This window comes from Mirounga angustirostris, unplaced genomic scaffold (assembly GCF_029215605.1).
Source record: "Mirounga angustirostris isolate CCGP_5_RB_7025 unplaced genomic scaffold, mMirAng1.0.hap1 SCAF_13, whole genome shotgun sequence".
In the NCBI taxonomy this organism is placed as follows: Eukaryota; Metazoa; Chordata; class Mammalia; order Carnivora; family Phocidae; genus Mirounga; species Mirounga angustirostris.
The window spans coordinates 91491278-91515732 of NW_026991721.1; the positions used below are offsets into that span (position 1 = coordinate 91491278).

Sequence of the window (24455 nt, forward strand, 5' to 3'; positions counted from 1 at the left end):
GCTGGCAAGGAAATAATCCTTTTTCAAACCTCAAACAGGTGATGTCTTGGACAAAAATGTTATCTGGAGCCTGGGAGAAAAAATTGGGTTGATTCCTAGATCCGCCACTAGGATGTTCAATTCCCTGGCTTTTGTAAAGGGACTTGGTTTAGTTAATTCAGTCTGTCACTGGTGATCCTGTGACCCGGGATGGGATCCCTTACACACAGCTCTGGTAAAAAGTTTCTGAATTACAAATACATTGTCCTATGCTTCCTTCCCCAGAGAGTGTAGGATGTGCAATATTTCCATCCACAGGCTGTTTTGGTGGAACTCGGTGTCTGAATCACCCCAGTGAGAGCCTCAGGGCAAGTAAAGCATACTTCTACATTATCTCTTTGAAAGTGGAATGGGACACAACCTCTGCCAGCTATTTTTTTTTTTTTTTTTGTGAACCATTCTATTAATACCAATCAAATCGAGAAAATGATCAAATGAAATTGCATTTTGAGCATCATAAGCTGTGTAATGTCTATTCTGTTAAATTGGGGCCTATAATTGCTTCTCTACTGAAAAGATACAACAAAGACAGCAATCATGGCATGTCATTATCCCAGACTAGAAAACCGGCCTTTGCTGGGAGGACTTCAAAGGCTTGTGGTTCTCGAATTGCATTTGGCTGCTATTGATGAAACGCAGGCAATCCTGATTAGGTGTTTACACTGAGGTAAGGCGCAGAGCAGAGAGCCTGAGTGCCTGGGTCTAGAGCCATTAAAAAATTGTACATTATGTTCCTTGCTTTGAAGTGAGGGTTTGTAGGAAGGAAAGCAACTCAGATTGAGTACAGCTGAGCTAGATTGGGCTGCTACTTCTCTCTCAAAGAAAACTCGTCAGGTTCTTAGAGAATCGGCACCACACAAAAAAAGTTGAGGCTTTACACCAAGGGCTATATGTGAATTAGTGTCTCTGCACAGACACACACCGAAACATGTTTAGAAAGCGTATTATCCTTAAGTTCCCCAATCACTGCAAGTTTTGCCCCTTTATTCCTTGATACTGTTTTCTTTTTTTATCACTGACGTCATGCGGAACCGCACAATTAACATATCCGTTTCCTTGTTATTCCCTGATGGTATTAACAACCAGCACAGAGCCAAATCAAAATAAGCCAATCTGATTTTTTTTTTTTTAATGTCGTATTTGCTTACCGTCCCTCCAACACATCTGCTACTTAACCCCTCTCTTCGGGAACGAGTCACTGGATTCCGTGAGCATTGGTGAACTTGGCGAATGGGTGATCTGCTGTGTTAACTCTGTTCTATTTCTGATGCATTGTGCTCTGTGGGAGCGCAAGCCCGCTAGCATCTCTCTCTCCGTACGTGGCCGGCAGAAGAGATGGAGGCATGGTGGCGCCGAGAGCCCGCCATTGTCAGGCTCCGACGTGGCTATTTTCCACAGCTGTTTGAATTCTCTGGGGATTTGTATTCGTGATTCAGCTATTTAGAGACAAAACACATGAACTCTTTTGGCTCTGCTGTTGGCCACTTTCTCCGTTCCCGCAGAACCCTTCATAATGCATTTCACACGCAGGTGCTCAATCAGAATGTGATGACATTGGAACCTTTGGAGATACTACTTTTTTGCATTCATTTTCTGTATAAGATCCTGCAGCTTTTAAAACCCCTGGACTAATTATGCCAGCCAGCGCTTTAAAACCCTTCAGTGCCTCCCCATTGCCCTTAATCTTTAAAGGTTTTTAAGGCCCTGCCTTCTGTACTTCTCACTCTTCTCACCTCGTACTTTCTTAACTCTGTGGTTGGGCCACAGGCACCCTTATCTCTGGGTCTATGCATAGGCCATCCTTTGCAGGGAAACACCTCTTTGCCTCACTTATTCTGACCAATCCCATTCACTGCTGCTGTTCCAGCCTGGGCTGAAATAGAGCTTCCTCCAGGAAGCCTTCCTGGACTCCTCAGAGGTTACAGTAGAGGCACCTGAGCTCAAAGCCTTGGCACTTTGTACTTTCCTTTTTGTAACAAGTATTACCTTGGTAATTAGGTTTGTTTCCCCTCTAGACTCTAAGTCCCAGCTCTAGCGGTGCTAGTCACATGAGCCACGTGGTGGCCCTGGATATGCCTGGCACACACATGCCCAGTGAATATTATTGACTGAAAAGACCTATCTACATGGAGCACTGAACTCTCCATTTACACCAGAATACACAGAATCTACTTGCTTATCTGGCTAGATTTGTGGTTTATTGTCAACAAAATAAGGTGGAAAGCAGGCCTTATCTTTCCCTTTCCCTTGCTCACTCCGCCCTGGACCACTGGGCCTTCACCCTTCATGGTGTTGTTCCCTCTTCTGGGAACATTCTTTCCTCAAATATTTGCATGATGTGCACTCTCACCTCCTTCATGACCTCTTTAAAACTGTGATTCCCCCCTCCCCTCAAATTCCCTATTTCTCTGCTCTCTTTCCCTAGCACTTCCATCACCTACATATACACTGATTTACCTATTTTTGTCTATTGTCCGTCTCCTACTAGAAAGTTAGCCCCACAAGGGTTGGGATTTTTGTCTTTTATTCAGTGATATATTCTAAGTACCTAAGACAATGCCTGATACATAATAAGCTCTTAATAAATACATGCAAACGAATGAAGCAGTTAACTTTTCAAGAATATGAAAGAGATTTTAGGACTATCTTGTGTTTGATTAACCAAGTCACCTGAACTCTATATGACACAACTAGGGATATGTAAGTGTGACCTCTGGACGGCCACAGAATTCAAATTGCTCCATTACTAAAATCCTTCAGTGATTCCACGTCATGTAGAGGAAAGGCATAACTCCTTAGCAGAGCGGTTCTAAAACTTGAGTGTGTATTAGACTCACTTGGAGGGCTTATTAAAACAGATTGCTGGGCCTCACCCCAGAGTTTCTGATTCAAGAGGTCTGGGATGGGGCCCAAGAATTTGCACTTCTGGCAATTTCCCAGGCGATGCTGATGCTGCTGGATTCCAGGGACCATACTCTGAGACCCCTGCTTTAAAATGATGTACGGGGGCCTGCATGAAAGGCACCTGCCGATTTCCGTAGTCGAAATACCCACACTGCCATCCTCCAAATCTAGACACGTACAACACAGAAGTATTTGTCTTCTCCTCAACTCGCTGGATTCAGTAATCCTCTCCAATCCTTTCTTTAAGATTCCAGCTGAAGCCCACAGCTGATGCTCATGGCTGGCCAGCTACTCTCTCCGATGCCTTGGTATTTCTGCGTCCACCAGTTGGGTTGTATGTTTACCAAGAGGCTTTTACATTTGTTCGCAAACCTGTTTATGTCTATCGTATGGTTTGTTAAAATTATAACATGTTTGAAGGTGAGATAATTTGGAGAAATCTGAGTGTGAACAGAGTTGTTATTTTCATGGAAACGAAGTAAAATAGAATGGCCCAATAGGGACACCTGGGTGGCTCTGTCAGTTAAGTGTCTGCCTTCGGCTCAGGTCATGATCCCGGGGTCCTGGAATCGAGTCCTGCATCGGACTCCCCGCTCAGCAGGGAGCCTGCTTCTCTTTCTACCTGCCGCTCCCCCCTGCTTGCATGCTTGTGCTCGCTCGCTCTCTCTGACGAATGAATGAATGAATGAATGAATGAATGAATGAATGAATGAATGAATGAATGAATGTCTTAGAATGGCCCAATAAAACAAAAGGCAAGAGAAAAACAAGGGGTGGGGGGAAACGCTGAGAAAGATTAGGGGAAGTAGTTATAAAAAAAATCAAGGGCGCCTGGGTGGCTCAGTTGGTTAGGCGACAGCCTTTGGCTTGGGTCGTGATCCCAGGGTCCTGGCATCGAGCCCCACATTGAGCTCCTTGCTCAGCAGGGAGCCTGTTTCTCCCTCTCCCTCTGCCTACTACACCACCTGCTTGTGCTCTCTCTCTCTGTCAAATAAATAAATAAAATCTTTAAAAAAACCCCAAAGTTTATGTTCTTAGATCCTTTCTTTAAAAAATGTTTTTTAAAGATTTACTTATTTATTCTAGAGACAGCTCAAGCAGGGGGAGGGGCAGAGGGAGGGAGAGAGAGAATCCTAAGCCGACTCTGCACTGAGCGAGGAGCCCAACACGGGGCTCGATTCTAGGACCCTGAGATCATGACCTGAGCTGAAATCAAGAGTCGGTTGTTCAACTGACTGAACCACCCAGGTGCCCCTAGATCCTTTCTAAAGTTTTTTTTAAGTTTTCCCTTTGCTTTTAAGAAATCAAAAGTAGAAATCCTAGGTCTCTCAAACTGAGGCAGAAGGACAAAGTGGTACTCCAGTGGCACATGCACTGACAGGAGAGGCCTCGGCCCCCCTGGAACAGACTGGCGAGCTAATGTAGGTCTATATTCTTTAAGTGCAAATCAACTGTTTAGGGTCATCTTTTTCCATATCTGCTTAAGCCACTGTATTGGATTAATTGACCAAATACCAGTTCCTGACTAGTACCCTAGAGGTTCCCCCTGTACCAGCAGGCTTCCACCTAAACCGTGACCTCCCAAAGCTCTTATTATACCATCGAACTCACTCCCTTTGCCTGCAATACTTCTGCTGCCCACCACCTGCTACCTTCTTTTTAAAGAACTTGTTCAATGGTTGCCTCTTCTGTGACACCCTCTCTGAATTCCCCTGACAGACTCAGGCACTTTTTCTTCGGTGTTCCTTTGGGACCTTACGTGTCTCTTCTATAGGTACTCTTTTATTTTTAAAAGATTTTGTTTGTTTATTATGAGAAAGCGCGAGCAGAGGGAGGAGGAGAGGGAGAAAGAGAATCTCAAGCAGACTCTGCACTGAGTGGGGAGTCTGACACAGGGTTCGATCTCACGACCCTGAGATCATGACCTGAGCTGAGATCGAGAGTCGGGTGCTTAATCGATTGAGCCACCCAGGCGCCCTGATACAGACTCTTTAATACGTCTGCTTCCCACAAGGCCGGAAGCTCCTAAAGAGCAGATACACCGACAGCAGCCAAAATGACTGCAGACCCCTAGCAATCTGGGGCATTTAGTGAAGAGGCAGAGCATCCTTCCTCCCATTGCCACAGCTCTGGACTTTACCACAGAAGCAGGTGCCATGGCCCCAGGTAAGAGAGCAAGGCCTGTGGAGTGGTCTAGGCATGTTTGGGAAAGCTATCCTGAGAAACGATTGCTTATGTTAGGGTTCTGGTTTTTGAAAGGGCATGCTTTAGTTATGAGGAAAGTTTTCTTTTCATGGATCCCTCGTCAGTAATGTTGAATTAATGGAGGGTCACTCTATAGATCATACAGTTGGTAGCAAATCAACTAAGTGCTGAACAGTGCATACAGAAAGATGCCTTAGGAAATGTGTTATACTGGGGGGAAAAAAAACCCCATAAAGTTCAATTTGAATTATGCTGTCATAAGTGCGTGCTCTTGTGGTCACACAGGGCAAAAGAAAAAAAAAAAACCAATCAGTGAAGATACAGAGTACTTACTCTATAGAAGAATAATTTTTATGAGTATAGTAGAGGTGAGACTCAAAAATACCACCAAAACTGGAAGAATTCTAAAAAACAAAAGAAAGAAAGAACTCTGTTTCTAACCAAATATAATTAGAAAAAGATGATCATCATTGAAATAAAGGTAAAGCTTAATTTTATAGACAACCAAAAGTTGTACTAAATCTAAAACGATAGAAAAGGAGAGCAATCTATCACTTAAATATGAGTCTAGGGGCATCTGGGTAGATCAGTCAATTAAGCCTCTGACTCTTGGTTTTGGCTCAGGTCATGATCTTACGGGTTGTGAGATGGATCCCTGCATCAGGCTCCATGTTCAGTGGGGAGTCTGCTTGAGATTCTCTCTCCTCCCTCTGCCCCTCCCATTCCTGCTCTCTCTCAAGTAAATAAATCTTTTTTAAAAATTAAAAAAGTTTATCCAGTAGGATAAGTGGACAGTCTTCTGGGAGTTCTACCATAGATTGGGCTATTGGGGTATTGAAATGCTACCCTTTTAGCTACATTTTCTTATTCTACCTGAAGTCCTATCCCTTTCATTTTGAGGCACTATGATCTGAAAAAAAAAAAAAATCTGTTTAGAAGGGCCTATTCCCAGAGTGATTCCTTTCCCTTTCTATGGCTCGAGAATGCCCAGTGTTGACAATAGCTTCCCTTTACCATCTGCCATGCATCAGGAGCTTTGTATAATTTTTTTCTAATAGGCCTCCAAGGCAGAAATTGACCCCATATAATAGATAAAGAATATCAGGCTTAAAGAGTCACTTGCTCAGATATCTAGGAAGTGCTACCACCTAGTTCGCTGAAGAGCCAGGATATAACCCACGATTGTCTGACTTCCAAATGAGTGCTTTGTTTTGGTTTTATTTTTTACTCCCGTCACACTGTGTTGTCCCTGGGGGAGAAGGCTTCTACCACGCCTGGCACAAACCAAGCCTCCTCCCGCAGAGCTTCCATAGTTTCTCTTCCTCATCTGTTCATGTCTCAACTTGAATGACATCTCCTCAGAGAGTCCTTCACAAGCACCCACACATCCCAGTTACACTCCCATTCATCCTTTTCTTAAGTTATTCAGTGTCCTTTGAGGTATTTAGTGGCATGTGAAATTATTTTGTTACGTGTTTCTTGCCTCTGTTACATGACTGGAACGTAAGCTCCTTGAAGCCCAGGCTCTGTAGGTCTTGTTTTCTGGTATATCCCTAGCACTGAGCACTGAGCACCGAGCACATAGCTGGTGCTCAACAAAGGTCTGTTGGCTGACTGACCTGCTGTCTCAGCAGAAGCCATGAATGTATGTTGATCTTCAAAATGGGTAGTGGACTCTTGGTAGGGCTTTATACTGTCTGGAAGACTATCGGTGACTGTATAACTTTTCTACATTTGTTTTCACAAAGTATCTGTAATTACTTTCCGGGGAAAGACAAGAGGAGAACAGCAGGTCTAAAGCACTTATTGCTCTTTTCTGAGCATGCTAGATTTTTCCCTTCATCGGTCTTCAAAGTCACATTGGAATCAAGATAGAAAGGCAGCTCCCTTTGCAAGACACAAATGTCTTTTAATGGCAGATCAGAAATGGACTCAAATTCTAACTAATGAGTTTCAGACAAACACTGAACAAATCATGAATTTAAAAAAGTAAGTCGTGAATATTCACTGGCCAAGTTACTGGCTGACGGTGATACTTAGGTGCCCTCTAGTGTGTGTTGGTTTTTATATCAGTTCCTTGCTTCACATGTCAGATGATCGAGATCTCCTCATGTATTCCAAGGTGATTTTTCCAGTGCATTTTAAGGTACGATCGATCAACAGATGAAAATGTACATCGTACAGATGAAAAATGGCAAAAATAATTGTGGAGAAATTTAATTTAAAAACTGATGGTTCTGCTCTGAGCCATTATTTACGAGCAAAGAATGCAATTTAGGTGACCTGAGCAGTCGGGGGGTGTGAAGTTACAAGGGTTACTACAAAATGTTGGGTCTTGTGAGTCCATAGGCATGGTTCAAAAATAGGAGCTATAAAAAGGATATAAAGTGAAAGGCTGTGCTCCCATCCCCCTCCACCCTCCACAATTAACCACCCACATACCCTTCCACAGTTTTTTATGCATACCAAGGGAAATACAGAGCTTTATTCTTCCCCACTTTTTTACACTGTATGCACTGTTCTATACCTTTAATTTTTCCCTTAATAATAAACCTTGATAAGTTGTCCATAACCATTCATGGAGAACATCCTCATTTTTTTTTTAACAGCTACAATGTACTTTATTCTATGGATGTACTATAATATCAGTATTACCCACATGATAGACATTTGGATAGTTTCCAATCTTTTGCTGAAAAAAGGCTGAAATGGAGAATCTTGTACAGGAGTTATTTCAAAACTGCACATATATAACTAGGAAAAATTCCTAGGAGTGGGATGTGTTGGGTCAAATAAAAATAATTGTTGCGAACATTTATATAGTGCTTGCTATAAGGCAGGCATTGATCTAACCACACTACATATATTAGCTCATGTATTTAATGTTCTTAATAATCCTGTGAAGAAAGTACTATTATTATCTTTTTTTTTTTTTTAAGGACAAGGAAACTGAGGCACATAGGGGTTAAGCAACCTGCCCAAGGTCAGACAGCAGGTGGCGGTACCAACCACCTTGGCTCTGAAGTCTATTCTCTTAGTCATTATGTTTTACTTTTTCAAGGAGTATATGTATTAGTATTTTAAATAGATATTAACAAGTTGTCCTCCACACCTGTTATGCCAATTTATTATCTCAACAACCTGACTGTACTTCTATGTATTAACTTTTCTGTGAATTTCCTATTGATGGCCTTTGCATATTTTTATATTGGGATTTTTGGTCTTGATTTCCAGGAGCTCTTTATATATTAGAGATATTAGAGTTTCATCTGTGATATGAATTAGAAATATTTTTCTTCTTTGTATTTTGACTCTCTTATGCTTTTTTCCTACAGAAGTTTTTGGTATTTATGTAGTCAGATTTATCAATCCTTTGTAGATTGTGGATTTTGAACCATTTCGAGGTTATGGGAGAATTTGCTTCATTTTTTTTTTCTAGTATTTTTATGGTTTAATTTTTTAAAATTAAATATTTGGTCCATTTAGAATTTATCTTGTTGTATGATATGAGGTATGGCTCTGACTTCATTTTCTCCCAGATGGCTACCCAGTTGTTTTATTGAACAATGCACCATTTCCTCACTGATTTGAGATACTGCTTTATCAAATCATAGTATCATATCCTATATTCCCATATGTGATTTGGTTCTGTTTCTGCACTTTCTACTCTGTTCCATTTTTCTGTCTATATATGCATTAAATATTATCCTAGTATTTAATTATTGAGGGTTTATAATACACTCTCTGGTAGTGTTAGATTCCCTCGTGATTCTTAATGTCCAGAGCTTTCTTTATTATTCCTGCTTTTATTTTTCATCTGAACTTAATCAGTTTTTTGAGTCTTATTTAAAAAAAAAAAACTGTTTATTTTTTTGGAATGTCATAAACTTCTTAGATGTACTTTCAAATCTTCCCAAAGACAATACAACTACTTAAGACCCTATCTGATTCAACTGGGCATAAATGCTTGTGACAAAATGATGTATTAAAAAGCTGATTTTCTTTTTTTTTTTTAAGATTTTATTTATTTATTTGTTAGAGAGAGAGTGGGTGAGAGAGAGTGAGCAAGGGTACAAGCAGGGGGAGCAGCAGAGGGAGAGGGAGAAGCAGGCTCCCTGCTGAGCAAGGAGCCTGATGCGGGACTTGATCCCCGGGCACTGGTATCATGACCTGAGCTGAAGGCAGGCGCTTAACCGACTGAGCCACCCAGGCAACCCAAAAAGCTGATTTTCTTCACTGTGTAATGGTCATTGACATTTAGTCATTCATTTGGCAATAGATGTCATTTATCCTTTCAGTATTTCTAGTTGTAAGATATTGGTCATCTCTTTCAAAGAAATTAAGAGGAGAAAACAGATTTTCAAACATGAAAACCTTCCAGATAGATGCTGCTTAATCTAAAACAATACTCTCCAAACCTGCCACCCCTAATTCTTACCTCTTGATCCCAAATTAACAGAATAATCCCATCAGCCATTGAAATCATCAATGCTCTATGGGTACTGACTTACACAACTACGACTTTGGGTTTCTGGAAGACCCTGTAGGTGCTTTATATGTAGTCCATGGACCAGCAGCCTTGACATCACCTGGGCACTTGTTAGAAATGCACACTCTTGAGTCTCACCCCAGACCTACTGGATTAAAATCCGTATGTTAACAAGATTCTGGGATGGTTCATGAGTGCCTTAAAGTTTGAGGGGAAAAAAAGATCAGTGATTCTTAGTGGACCCAACAGCAGAAGTGGCGTCACCCAGAGCCATGTAGAAAATTCAAATTCTTGGGTCCTACCCTACACCTAGTGAATCAGAAACCCTTAGGTTAGGTCTGGCAATCTGTTTTAACAAGCCCCCCAGTTGATTCTGATTCACAGTAATATCTGAGAATCCCTGGTGTAAAGTAGTGGTTTTCAATCTTGGTTAAGCATTAGAATCACTTGGGGAGCTTTGAAACAAAAATACTGGCACTCAGGGTCTTACCCAGAGATGTCAATTGGTCCAGGTGAAGCTAAGAATCACTTTTTAAAATTAGTTTCTCGGGGCGCCTGGGTGGCTCAGTTGGTTAAGCGACTGCCTTCGGCTCAGGTCATGATCCCAGGGTCCTGGGATCGAGTCCCACATCGGGCTCCCGGCCCAGCAGGAAGCCTGCTTCTCCCTTTCCCACTCCCCCTGCTTGTGTTCCTGCTCTTGCTGTCTCTGTCTCTGTCAAATAAATGAATAAAATCTTTTAAAAAAATAATAATAAAATAAAATTAGTTTCTCAGGTGAATCTAATATCCAGCCAAGTTTTCAAACATCTGCTCTAGAAAATACCATTTCCCCCTCACATACAATTTATACTAAACAGAGTAAGTTTGGAGGGATGGAAGAGGTCCATTTTTCATTCCCCATATATTTACTGAGACCTTACAGTGTGTTAGGCTAGTTACCATGAAGATTGAAAATAGGTACAAAGCATAGTTCTTGCCCATAAGGAAACATATAATCTGTACTGGCAGAAAGACCTGCACATACTTCATATATAAATAATGACTTGAAAGGAACACATGGTTCAGTGCTATTGACTATAATTCAATAAACCAGTTACACATATCCTATCACTGCTAGGTCAAACTAATTTCTACATTTTAAAAGAAGAGTAAGATGGAAAAGAGTAGTTGGAAAATGGTGAAGAAACAATTTTGAATATAATTAGCAATCAGCCCTTAGACAGTTGAACCTGGAGAAAGTGGTGGACAAGGTCAATAGCCACTTCAAAGACTAATTTATGAGCTTAAAGATTAAGCAAGTCAAAAATGCTTTAAAGTTTTCTTGCTGGCCTAGCAAAAAATTATGCTATGGAATCACTGTCAGTCAGCTCACCCCAATATTGTTTGTAAATTAAGTTATAACTACTAAGAAAAATAAGCGATTAAGAAATCAGCAATTAAAGAGTTTATAATAAAGATCTTTTCACCTTTATTATTAGAAATATAACTTTCTTTTGGCTTCACAATTCGCCTCTCTGTCTAGACTGGCTTCTTTTGAGAACATGTTTAGAAACAAATGAAAAATATTGTTCTAGTCTGGGAGAAATTACTGGTTATAAATATTTTTCACAGATAATGGACTGTTGAATTTATATTTTTAAAGGAGCAACCAAGCAAAATTCAAAATTTCATATATTTTATGAAAAGTACATTAACATCTAAAATTTGGTCAAAAATGTTGATAATTCTTTTGCATTCAGCTATGTGTTTTGAGAATTCAGCTGAATATACTACATCCATTCTTCTGTTCTATTATTAGTTACCAAGGCAAGGATGTGACCATAATCCTTTAAGACTATAAAGGGAGTTTCTGAATTAAGAGAAAATCACAAATGTTCATCTACCTCCTCTTTCATTTCTACGAAAACATACTTAGAGGTTAGAGCAGGTTAGAGCATTTTAAATAATACCATTTGAATTTGGAATAGGTCTAAGGGCATCCCCATGTAATGTATTAACCTTTCCTTCATATTTGAAAATGACCTCACATTAGTAAGTAATGAATTTCAAGCTGGTTCCCCCAAGAAGGATGGCCATTCTTTTCTTATGTCCATGGGCATGTCCACTAGGAGTTGGGCTGATAGGATCCGTATGAGTGCCCATGAAATAGAGCTAAGGCTACTGGCTCTAACAGATTCTGAATCCATCATCTGGGATAGAATTTACTCTTGAAGTGATCAGATAAGAAAGGGAGGGCATTTATTTTTCCCATTTTATAGATGGAGAGACTAAAGTTTATATCATTTGCACAGAATAAAGGGTGGTATAGTGATTACAGTTGTGGTTGGAAAGGTGATAGAATCACCTGGATAATTAAAAAGACAAAACAGGGGGCGCCTGGCTGGCTCAGTTGGTTAAGCATCTGCCTTTGGCTCAGATCATGACCTTGGGGTCCTGGGATTGAGCCCCGCATCAGGTTCCCTGCTCAGTGGGGAGTCTGCTTCTCCCTCTCCCAATTCCCCTGCTTGTGTTCCCTCTCTCTGTGTTCCCTCACTTGCTGTCTCTCTAATACATAAAATCTTAAAAAAAAAAAAGAATTAGTGGAATAGGGGCACCTGGGTGGCTCAGTTTGTTAAGCTTCTGCCTTCGGCTCAGGTCATGATCCCAGGTTCCTGGGATCGAGCCCCGTGTCTGGCTCCCCTCTTGGTGGGAAGCCTGCTTCTGCTCCCTCTGCCTGCCACTCCCCCTGCTTGCTCTCTCTCTCTCTCTCTCTAATAAATAAATTAAATCTTAAAAAAAAGAATTCGTGGACTAATTCCCTTGATTCTTCAAAGACGAGCAAGGGATAGGACGTTTGTTTTACTCAGCCATGTGGCTGTAATGACGTCACCATCTCGAAGGAAGTGATCTCCAGCCATTTCAAACAGAGGCACATTCCAGTGCTTGGAAGAGATTATTAAGTAGCACTTACGTACCTGTTCTGGGAGAACGTCCCCCCTTTTTTTACTGTGAAGTTGAAGATAAGAGTCCGTTTTAGGACTAGGTAATCCCAAAGTCAGCTTGTTTTTTTCCACGAAATATTGTTTGGACTTCCTTCGCTGACGGCCACGTGATCCTGGCAGGAAAACCTCATTGTGTGAACTTGAACTCTTCAAGTAATGAGAGAGGTTGCTTGACTTCTCCCCCAGATCACCGTCGCTCAGCTCTGAAAATGGCCGGCTGTGATGGGCACCATGCTCATAGTTTGGGCTTAAAAATTCACTGCCAAACAGAGAGGCAACGCTCTGTGGGCTACTCTTGCGTTCGCCTTTCTCCCCCGAGGGTTCCACTGAGGGCTCCTTGGAAGGGTACAGTGGATCCAGAGTCAGATTTTCAGTAGAGCTGTCTACAGACTCTGATAATGCTTCCATGGTCAACAACTTCCTCTCCTCCTTCTTACTCTTCCAGTGTGGGTCATATCGGAGGTCCGAATATTTGTCCTCGACTGGTTGTTGGCTGCCCAAAGCAGAAAGGAAATGTCAAATCCTTAATCAAAATGAATTTACTCATTATGTTTAGTCATCTTACTCGAATCTTTCTCCTATAATTTTCCTTTTACTAGCTATGTGTTGAAGACATAACTGAGGCTCAAATTAGGTGTACGGAGTATACATAAGGGCAAAAGGTTTTAATTACAAGTTCATTAAATTAGGGAATAAAAATGGGGACTAGTTAATATAAATGCCCCAAAGCAGCTGAAGTTCAAGGGATGCCAGTGACTCAAGGGATGCTATTACTTATGCACACCTTAAGTACTTCAGCTAGTGAAGATAAAACTGATTTCACATTTTGGCTGGTGACATACACGTTTCGGTGCTTATCTAGGAAGAAAATGCCATTATTGCCTGGATGATAGTTTCCTTGGTCTGCTTCTGCTGTGAGGGAAAGCAAGATTTATCTCAACTGAATACCTACCTAGGTTTATCCTCCTTTTAAGTATTTTGCTTTTCATTTTGTCTTTGTAGATTTTATCACATGTGCTGTAGAAAGATCCCCAATGTTCAGAATCAGATGGTGGCTCACTGAAAAGTTCTTAGTTTGTATTCTTTTGGTTTGTCACATGGATGCACACAAAACAGAACACAGGTCAGTGTGTGCTCTTAGCTGTAGGACAGCCCTATTTCAGCAAAAGGTTAAACATATGGTCCCGCCAGAGGGACGTGGGCTAGTCCATAATCAGGGCATATGACCCCAAATAAAGTCTTCCCTTTTCCTCATGACAATCTCAATTTGTAAAGCACCTCCTGGTCTTAACCAAAAAAAAAAAAAAAAAAAAAAGCTGGTAATATGGCATATTTAATGGCCCCTTTGATCTTCAAAAGCTAAATGGGAGAGATTTTCCTTCCTTGAGTATAGTAGATGCAATCCTCTAATCAAAAAGAAAATGTAAATCACCTAGGCTTTTTATGCTACTTGATATTCCCGTTTACAGAGGACATAATTTTATGCTGGGTAAAATAATGGTGCCCCTACTACTAATTTACTTCTCTTAATGTGGACCTAGATGTTTTTTGATTTGATGTAAAGCAAAAATAAGAGTGAAAAGACAAAACTCCCATGTCTTGCTAAACTGTCATTTTGATTTTTTAGTTCACATATTAAGATAGAGAACTTCTTGGGGCACCTGTGTGGCTCAGTCAAGTGTCTGCCTTCCGCTCAGGTCATGGTCCCAGGGTCCTGGGATCGAGCCCCACATGGGGCTCCTTGCTCAGCGGGGAGCCTGCTTCTCCCTCTCCCTCTGCCCCTCCTCCTGCTTGTGCTCTCTTTCTTTCTCTCTGACAAATAAATAAAATCTTAGAAAAAAAAAAAAAAGAACTTCTTGGGGTAGGCTGCTCTTCTTTCTCCACCAAGGGAGGAAAAATGATATTCTCTTCCAGCAAAATGCCTGAATGGAGATTGTGCACATTTATTGGGAAGTGGGATATCAAACTGTGCAACTCACCCCACGCCCTAAGCACTGCGGGTTACCTGTCTCTGGGGCTTTTGAGGAGGAGGTTTCTCCTGTGTGATGTCATATGAACTCACACTATGTTTTGGCCTTGCCTTTCACTTGGTTCTCTAGGTCTCACTGGGCATGGAGTGGTCCAGCAGGGCACAATCTGGACTTGGGACTGGACAGACCTGGGCTCAAGTTCTGGGTCTGTCATTCCCTATGTGTGCATGAAATCATGCCATCTTTTGTCTGTAATTAGCGATAAATTGTATTTGTTCTGTTTACTTCTCAGGATTGCATAAACATCAAAACGAGACAATGTATCTTTTTTTTAAAGATTTTATTTATTTGAGAGAGAGAATGAGAGAGAGAGAGAGCACATGAGAGGGGGGAGGATCAGAGGGAGAAGCAGACCCCCTGCTAAGCAAGGAGCCCGATATGGGACTCGATCCCGGGACTCCAGGATCATGATCTGAGCTGAAGGCAATCGCTTAACCAACTGAGCCACCCAGGCGCCCGAGGCAATGTATCTTAATCTTCTGTATATGTGCTTATTTCATCTTTCGCTATGGTAACTTTGCCTCTTCACCCACTTAAAGTTCTGGGCGGCAGGGGCTGAGAGTCATCCTTCCTTCCCTAACTTCTGCCTGAGTACTCTACCCTGTGCTCTGGACAGAGGAGTTAATGAGCATTTCTTAAATAACTGAGCCTCTAAAATTACTCAAGACAAATGTAGCATCAGATATTAATTTTTAAAAACCCAATAGTAGTAAATTAGAATCTACACATGCAGAAAAGCTTCTTGCATTGGACCAAATTAGTGAATGATTTTAGGGCTTACCATGTAATGAGTTCAACATAAGGGTGATTGTTTAGGTGGGAAAGAACAGATTAAGGGGCACCTTGATCATATCTTCAAGCAAATAAAGATATGAAATTTTTGTAAGTGAAGAAAAGTGCTGTTTCCCCATATCCAATACATACTAAAGGGAAAAAGTAAACGTAACTGTCCTGTTCATTCATTTGCTCTATTTCACAGAACTGAACTTCTATCATTCCCTTGCTCACTCAGTGATTCTGCTGAGCACTTACTGAGCTAGGGGATACAGTGATGGGCTCACAGCCTCGTAGGGAACACAGACAAGAAAATAAGCAATATATAGAGCACCTGGGCGGCTCAGATGGTTAAGCGTCTGCCTTTAGTTCAGGTCATGATCCCAGGGTCCTGGGATGGAGCCCCACATCGGGTTCCCTGCTGAGCAGGGAGCCTGCTTCTCCCTCTGCCTGCTGCTTCCCCTGCTTGTATACTCTCTCTCTCTCTGTCAAAAATAAATAAAATCTTAAAAAAAAAGAAAAGAAAACAAGCAATTTATGATGTGAGCGATGAGTGTCCTGACGAGGAGCATGGGCCTATCGAGACTCATGAGGGACCTCCAGTCCCCTCTCGGGAGGTCGAGAGAAGCTTTCTGAAGGAAGTGATGGTTTAGCTGAGATCTAAGGCTAAGAAGCACAGGGAGTGTATGCCAGGCTGAGGGAAGAGCTTGTAAAACGGAATGGAGGGGAGAACGTGGTGCTCTCAGAGAACAGATTCTGTATGGATGAAAGGAAGGTTGAGCGTTCAGGGTGAAGCAGAGGTGAGATCTTGAAAGGCTCTGTAAACTCCGTGAAGGAATGTGGCTTACCTAAATTAACTTGAGAGTCTGGTTTGGAGCAAAAATAATTTAATTAGAGAGCAAAGATGTTAGTGAGACATCAATACTTTTGGATAGTCCAGGTGATGAGTTTTTGGAAAGGATTATCTACAGGGGCGTTTTTGTTTGCTTGTTTTTTGTAAAGTCTTAGAACAGCCAGCCTTCTTCTTTGCACTCCTTAAAGCAGGGTTTGGCAGCCTTTGAATGTGAGCATCCCACTGGGGATCACTGCTCTGTTACTTAACCGGGGTGGGGGGACGTGGAGTGCTGACTTTGGAAAGATAGTCCATATTGCATGCCCATTAGAGAATGCTGATGGTGAATCTCCAGTTTTCCTTAGAAGAGCCCAATGAGGGAAGTATTATTATTATCCCCATTTAATAGATGAAGTACCTGGAGCTTAGAGAGCTCATGGGACTTTCCCAAGGTCACAGAGCGAACAAATGGTGGAACCAGGACATAGACCCTGGCAGTCTGCCCAGCTCCTGTCTGTGAGTTGGCCTGTATTATGCAGCTATTCCCATAGGTGGTCGTGGAGCAAGGCCTGCCTTCTGTGAGTCAGTGAATCGGTCAGTTGGCCAGTCAGCAAATAGGCGCTGAGCAGCTCCCTGGGTCCTAGCCATTGAAGCATGGTGAGCAAAACAGAAGCAGGCTGGTGGATCTTACCTGTTAGCAAGGAAACAGGCTTTATGCGCCAGCTCTCATGATCCAGTAATAAATTAGATGTATAAAGAAATGCAGCATATTATGGGTATTTAAAATAGGAGGGCATAACAAACTGTGGAAAGAGCCAAGATGTCCATCGACAGATGAATGGATAAAGAAGATGTGGTATATATATACAGTGGAATATTATGCAGCCATCAAAAGGAATGAGATCTTGCCATTTGCAACGACGTGGATGGAACTGGAGGGTGTTATGTTGAGTGAAATAAGTCAAAAAGAGAAAGAAATGTATCATATGATCTCACTGATATGAGGAATTCTTAATCGCAGGAATCAAACTGAGGGTTGTTGGAGTGGGGGGTGGGGTGGGAGGGGTGGGGTGACTGGGTGATAGACACTGGGGAGGGTGTGTGCTCTGGTAAGCGCTGTGAATTGTGCAAGACTGTTGAATCTCAGATCTGTACCTCTGAAACAAATAATGCAATATATGTTAAGAAAAAAAAAAAAGAAGAAGGTAGCAGGAGGGGAAGAATGAAGCGGGGGAAATCGGAGGGGTAGACGAACCATGAGAGACGATGGACTCTGAAAAACAAACAGGGCTCTAGAGGGGAGGGGGGTGGGAGGATGGGTTGGCCTGGTGGTGGGTATTGAGGAGGGCACATTCTGCATGGAGCACTGGGTGTTGTGCACAAACAATGAATCATGGAACACTTCATCTAAAACTAATGATGTAATGTATGGGGATTAACATAAGAATAAAGAAAAAATTTAAAAAAAATAGGGCATAAGCTTGCTCATCACTGAAAATATGTTAACCTCTTGTTTCCAGATTCAATTGGCAGATGATATCTCAAAGTCCATTTCATTTCTATACTATGATCCTATGATAAACTCACGGAAGAATCAATAGACAGAAGAATGCTTATTATTTAAAAACATAGGTAGTCTTTGGGGCGCCTGGGAGGCTCAGTCAGGTGGGTGTCTGACTCTTGGTTTCAGCTCAGGTCATGATCTCAGGGCTGTGAGATTGGGCCCCACATTGGGCTCTGCACTCAGCACAGAATCTACTTGAGTTTCTCTCTCCCTCTTCCTCTGCTTTTCCTCCTTCCCTCTCAGATAAATAAATCTTTAAAAAAAAAAAAATAGGTAGTCTTCAAGGATTGAAGGATATGATTTCCCTGATTCCGTCTCTGCAGTTATACTAAGAAAACTGGCACTCACAGTGGTCATCACATTTAACCAGCACCTGCTGATAATGGCATAATGTCTAGTCATGAGTATAGACCTTTCTCGGTTATATGTCATCTCCGTGGTGCTCTTCTTGCCTGAATAATGACACGGCGTCTTTTGGTTCTGATAAATGGTACAGCAGGGTGCCTAAGGACAAGGGGCCTAGGATCAGACTGCCTGTACTCGATTCCTGGTGCCACCAGTTACTGTGTGGGCATGCGCAAATTATTTAAATTTTCTGTGCCTCAGCTTGCTCATCAGTGAAATGGGGATAACAGTACCCATCTCACAGTGCTGTTGAGAGGATTAAGTGAGTTAATACATATGAATGCTTACAATGAATTGTGTCCTTGACACAGAGTGAGGATCCAGTGAGGGCTAGCTATGACCGCCTCTGTCTGTGAGCTCCGTCACCATTCTTGACTTGCCCTGTGTTACAGTCAGTCACCATGACACAACATTGTCGTGTATTGTGCTTCCTGCTGGTGGATCTCAAGGGATTCCTCTCTCCCTGGGGCTCAAGTTATTTCCAGGTCACAAAGCTGTGTTGTGATGCACTAAGGGGCACCTTCGTGGCCTGAAGGAACTAGCACTTATCTTCAAAAATCCAATTTTTGTTACCATGACTTAGGCACCTGTGGACAATCTGTTTGCACTGTAGTTTAGGAAATGGGACTAAGAAATTTCAGCCACATGATGAAATATTTTAGGAACCTGCTGAGTGCTGATGAGGAAGATAAAACTGGGAGAATTAAATGACTGTAGATCTTCAGAAAGAACTGTAATTTCTGGCCTCAACGAATTACCGTTCTTAAATGCCCCTAGAAGTATATCACACAATGCAGTAAGACTGGTGTTTTAAATGGAACCTAAGCAATACAAAGGGTTGGGGAACAAATCAGAAAAAAAAAAAAAAAAAAAGAATTGCTTTGGCTGAGAAAAATGTTTCTGAACCAATCCTATGAAGAGAAACTCTAATAATGTATACAGAGGAGATTTGAATCTGAAAATGTGGCTCTTCTAAGAACTTTAATTACACTGTGCCATTTACACCTGTAATGACCGTCTCTAAGTATCCCCTCCGTCCCCTTTCTAGATGGAAACTGTATGTCGAAACAAATGCCAGGTTATGTTTTGCAAAATCATGAGCACGGGAAGCTGTAATACTTCAGAGAAACGAATCTAATGGTTGAAATAGAACATGATACTGAAGAACCCCATTGTACTGAGCTTGTGTGTTAAGAAGCGCAATTAGGTTTCGTGGTCCAGGTCAACACACTGGAACAAAATGAGTGTGAAGTGCTCCTTCCTGAGTAATCATCTGTACACAAAACATGCACTTCTCTTCCTCCCCATTTGATAGAAAGGTTACACAGACAATGCGTACACAACTCTTTTGTTGCTGTTCAGACAACAGATGCCGGGTCTCCTCTTCAAATGCCTAGGTAAGACCTGGATGCAGAGAGGAAGGGGAGGTGGTCTCATATGTGCACGCCATGATATTTGCAGGCTTTAATGGACCATATTTGAGTACTTACTGTACTCAACTTCAAACAAAATAAAATCAAATCTCCATTTAATGAAGAGCCTCATAGTGTAGCATTCAATCAAAAAATTACTAAAATTAGAGCATGTTTCTAGTACAATTAACATCCTTTGCACTCCAAATATTCAATAACTGGCCATTTTGCCTGTTGAGGTGGTGAATAAAAGCACTGCTATTAATCATTTAGCAGTTATTTATTTGCCACTTTAAGTAGGCAGTTAAATTGAAACTGCACATGTTATTATTGATTTAGGTTTAGTTTAATCCTTTTTAACAGAACAATTATTCCCAATTTATATGCCATTAAATCTTTTATGCATATGAACAGCAAATTCAATTTTTGTTTAAGTGTAAAGTTTTTAATGCTTCTTTAAGGAACTATAAAACTGACAATTATTTCCAAGGATTTCTGAGTTCTAGGCTCATCTTAATCTTTTTATCAGTGGCTTTTAACTTAATCAAATGAAATAAATCCAAAAGATTAAAAAAATCACTTTTGCAAGCATGAAATAAAATGGTCCCATTAATATGCTGATGCACTTCAAGTAGGTTGTTTACAATGCAGGGAATTTCATTTATTGTAGGCATCCTGATTAAAAAAAAAATTTTTTTGATAGAAAAAAGTTGCTTTAATGAACTGAAGGCCAAACACTGTCTCCAGAAGCGCACTCAAGAGAAGGGACTGGGGTTTTGGAAAAAAGATGGCAGAGGAGCAGGGGACCCTATTTCAACTGGTCCCCGGAATTGAGCTGGATATCTACCAGACCACTCTAAGCACCCATGAAACCAGCCTGAGATGTAAGAAGATCTGGATCTCTACAAGCAGAATATCGCAGGCGGTTGGTTTTGAGTTATAAAGCGGGGAGCTGTGATTCCGAGGGCAGATATCGGAGGATAAACGGCAGCGGGAGGGTGCCTGGACGTGGGGATCCTACACCGCTGGTGAGCGACAGCCTCGCGCGCTGCCGACTGGGCACAGACTCGCAGACCGGTAATGGTGGGGAAAGGACTCTAGGGCAGCCCACGGGTCGGAACCCAGAGCGGTGGGGTTGCGCCTGCGAACTGCAGCCCCCGGGGCAGAAACCCGGAGTGGTGGGGTGGCGCGGGCGTGCACAACTGGGAGCGGCTGGCGGTTTTAGAAGCACAAAGGGCAGGACGTGCCCTGACCTGGAGGCAGGACTGGGAGCGCTGCGGGGGGACGCACAACCCAGGCCGCTGCAGTTTATAGCAGCATGGACAGAAACGGAGACGGTGTGGCCTGGAGAGCTCACTGAAGAACAGACTGTGGTCTCTCTGCTCTGAGGCAGAGGGTTGGAAATGGTCTCTTCTGCTCTGACTCACGGAAGAAATGCGGAAAGCCGCCAGAGAACAAAAGCCCCAAAAACTGATTCCCGCTGAGCCCATCCCCCGCCACAGGGGCACAGGGCAACTCCATCCCAACAGGGTTGCCTGAGTAACAGCGCGGCAGGCCCCTCCCGCAGAAGACAGGCTGGGAAAACAAGAGGCCAGCAACCCTAAGGTCCCAAGAAAACAGGTGCATCTTGCTTGGGTTCTGGTCAATAATTTGGATTCTGTACATTCCCTCAAACACCCATCAACAGAATGACTAGAAGGAGGAGCCCCCAAAATGGAAAAGACTCAGAGATTATGACTTATGCTGCAGATTTACAAATGGATGCAGATATAACCAAGATGTCGGAGATGGAATTCAGGCTAGCAATTGTGAAGACAATGGCTAGAATGGAGAAATCAATTAATGGCAACATAGAGTCTCTAAGGGCAGAAATGAAAGGTGAATTGGCAGAACTTAAAAATGCTATCAATGAGATCCAATCCAATCTAGATAATCTAACAGCTAGGGTAACTGAGGCAGAAGAACGAATAAGCGACCTGGAAGACAATATAATAGATAAAAAGGGAAAAGAGGAGGCCAGGGAAAAACAACTCAGAATCCATGAAAATAGAATCAGAGAAATAAGTGACACCATGAAGCGTTCCAATGTCAGAATAATTGGAATCTCGGAGGGAGTGGAGAGAGAGAGAGGACTAGAAGATGTATTTGAGCAAATCGTAGCTGAGAACTTCCCTAATCTGGGGAATGAAACAAACAGTCGCATCCTAGAGGCAGAGAGGACCCCTCCCAAGATCAAGGAAAATAGGCCAACACCCCGGCATGTAATAGTAAAACTTGCAAATCTTAGAACCAAGGAAACCATCTTAAGGGCAGTTAGGGGGAAGAGATTCCTTACGTACAGAGGGAGGAACGTCAGAATAACATCAGACTTATCCACAGAGACCTGGCAAGCCAGAAAGGCCTGGCAAGACATATTCAGGGTACTAAATGAGAAGAACATGCAGCCAAGAATACTTTAACCAGCGAGGCTTTCATTTAGAATGGATGGAGAGATGCAGAGCTTCCAAGACCGGCAGAAACTGAAAGAATATGTGACCACTAAGCTGGCCCTGCAAGAAATATTAAGGGGGGTTCTATAAAAGGAAAAAGACCCCAAGAGTGATATACAACAGAAATTTACAGGGACAATCTATAAAAACAATGTCTTCACAGGCAACATGATGACAATTCATATCTTTCAATAATCACTCTCAATGTGAATGGCCTAAACGCTCCCATAAAACGACACAGGGTTGCAGATTGAATAAAAAGACAGGACCCATCCATATGCTGCCTACAAGAGACTCATTTTGAACCTAAAGATACATCCAGACTGAAAGTGAAGGAATGGAGATCCATCTTCCATGCCAGCAGACCTCAAGAGAAAGCTGGGGTAGCAATTCTTATATCAGACAAATCAGATTTTAAACTAAAGTCTGTAATTAGAGACACAGAGGGACACTATATCATTCTTAAAGGGTCTATCCAACAAGAAGATCTAACAGTTGTAAATATCTATGCCCCCAACATGCGAGCAGCCATCTACATAAGCCAACTGTTAACCAAAATAAAGAGTCATATTGATAACAATACATTAATTGTAGGAGACCTCAATACTCCACTCTCAGCAATGGACAGATCATCTAAGCAGAAAATCAACAAAGAAACGAGATTTGAATGATACATTGGACTAGATGGACCTCATAGGTATTTACAGAACATTCCACCCTAAAACAACAGAATACTCATTCTTCTCGAGCGCACACAGAACTTTCTCCAGAATAGACCACATACTGGGTCACAAATCAGGTCTCAACCGATACCAAAAGATTGAGATTATTCCCTGCATATTCTCAGACCACAATGCTTTAAAACTGGAACTCAATCACAAGAAAAAATTTGGCAGAAATTCAAACACTTGGAAGCTAAAGACCACTCTGCTCAACAATGTTTGGGTCAACCAGGAAATCAAAGAAGAACTTAAACAATTCATGGAAATCAATGAGAACGAAAACACATCGGTTCAAAACCTATGGGATACTGCAAAGGTCCTAAGGGGGAAATACATAGCCATCCTAGCCTCACTCAAAAAATAGAAAAATCCCGAATTCACCAACTAACTCTACACCTTAAAGAACTAGAGAAAAAGCAACAAACGATGCCTAAGCCACGCATTACAAGAGAAATAATTAAAATTAGAGATCAATGAATTAGAAACCAGAAACACAGTAGATCAGATCAATGAAACTAGAAGTTGGTTCTTTGAAAGAATTAATAAGATTGATAAACCACTGGCCAGACTTATCCAAAAGAAAAGAGAAAGGACCCAAATTAATAAAATTATGAATGAAAGGGGAGAGATCACAACTAACACCAAGGAAATAGAAACAATTATTAGAAATTATTATCAACAGTTATATGCCAATAAACTGAGCAATCTGGATGAAATGGAGGCCTTCCTGGAAACCTATAAGCTGCCAAGACTGAAACAGGAAGAAATTGACAACCTGAATAGGCCAATAACCAATAACGAGATTGAAGCAGTGATCAAAAACCTCCCAAAAAACAAGAGTCCAGGGCCTGATGGATTCCCTGGGGAATTCTACCAAACATTCAAAGAAGAAATAATACCTATTCTACTGAAGTTGTTTCAAAAAATAGAAACAGAAGGAAAACTTCCAAACTCATTCTATGAGGCCAGCATTACCTTAATCCCCAAACCAGGCAAAGATCCCATCAAAAAGGAGAATTTCAGACCGATATCCCTGATGAATATGGATTCCAAAATCCTCAAAAAAAATCCTAGCTAATAGGATCCAACAATACATTAAAAGGATCATCCACCACGACCAAGTGGGATTTATCCCCAGGATGAAAGGGTGGTTCAACATTCGCAAATCAATCAATGTGATAGAACACATTAATAAGAGGAGGGAGAAGAACCATATGGTCCTCTCAACTGATGCAGAAAAAGCATTGGACAAAATACAACATCTTTTCCTGATTAAAACTCTTCAGAGTATAGGGATAGAGGGAACATTCCTCAAGTTCATAAAATCCATCTATGAAAAACCCACAGCAAATATCATCCTCAATGGGGAAAAGCTGAGAGCCTTTCCCTTAAGATCAGGAACACGTCAAGGGTGCCCACTCTCGCCACTATTGTTCAACATAGTACTAGAAGTCCTAGCAACAGTAATCAGACAACAAAAAGAAATAAAAGGGATTCAAATTGGCAAAGAAGAAGTCAAACTCTCTCTTTTCGCAGACGACACGATACTTTATGTGGAAAACCCAAAAGACTCCACCCCCAAATTACTAGAACCCATACAGCAATTCAG

At 41.8% G+C, this 24455-nt stretch overlaps 1 protein-coding gene across 4 annotated transcripts in view; it reads right to left on the reverse strand.

Moving 5' to 3' along the window:
• JHY (junctional cadherin complex regulator) overlaps positions 1-24455 on the reverse strand; it is a 65433-nt gene that overhangs the window by 29173 nt on the left and 11805 nt on the right. For all 4 annotated transcript variants that reach the window (XM_045894812.3, XM_054512234.2, XM_045894813.3 and 1 more), the window contains exon 3: positions 12592-13111. In XM_045894812.3, coding sequence (XP_045750768.1) covers positions 12592-13111 — 520 coding nt within the window. The remainder of the gene's footprint in view (positions 1-12591; positions 13112-24455) is intronic.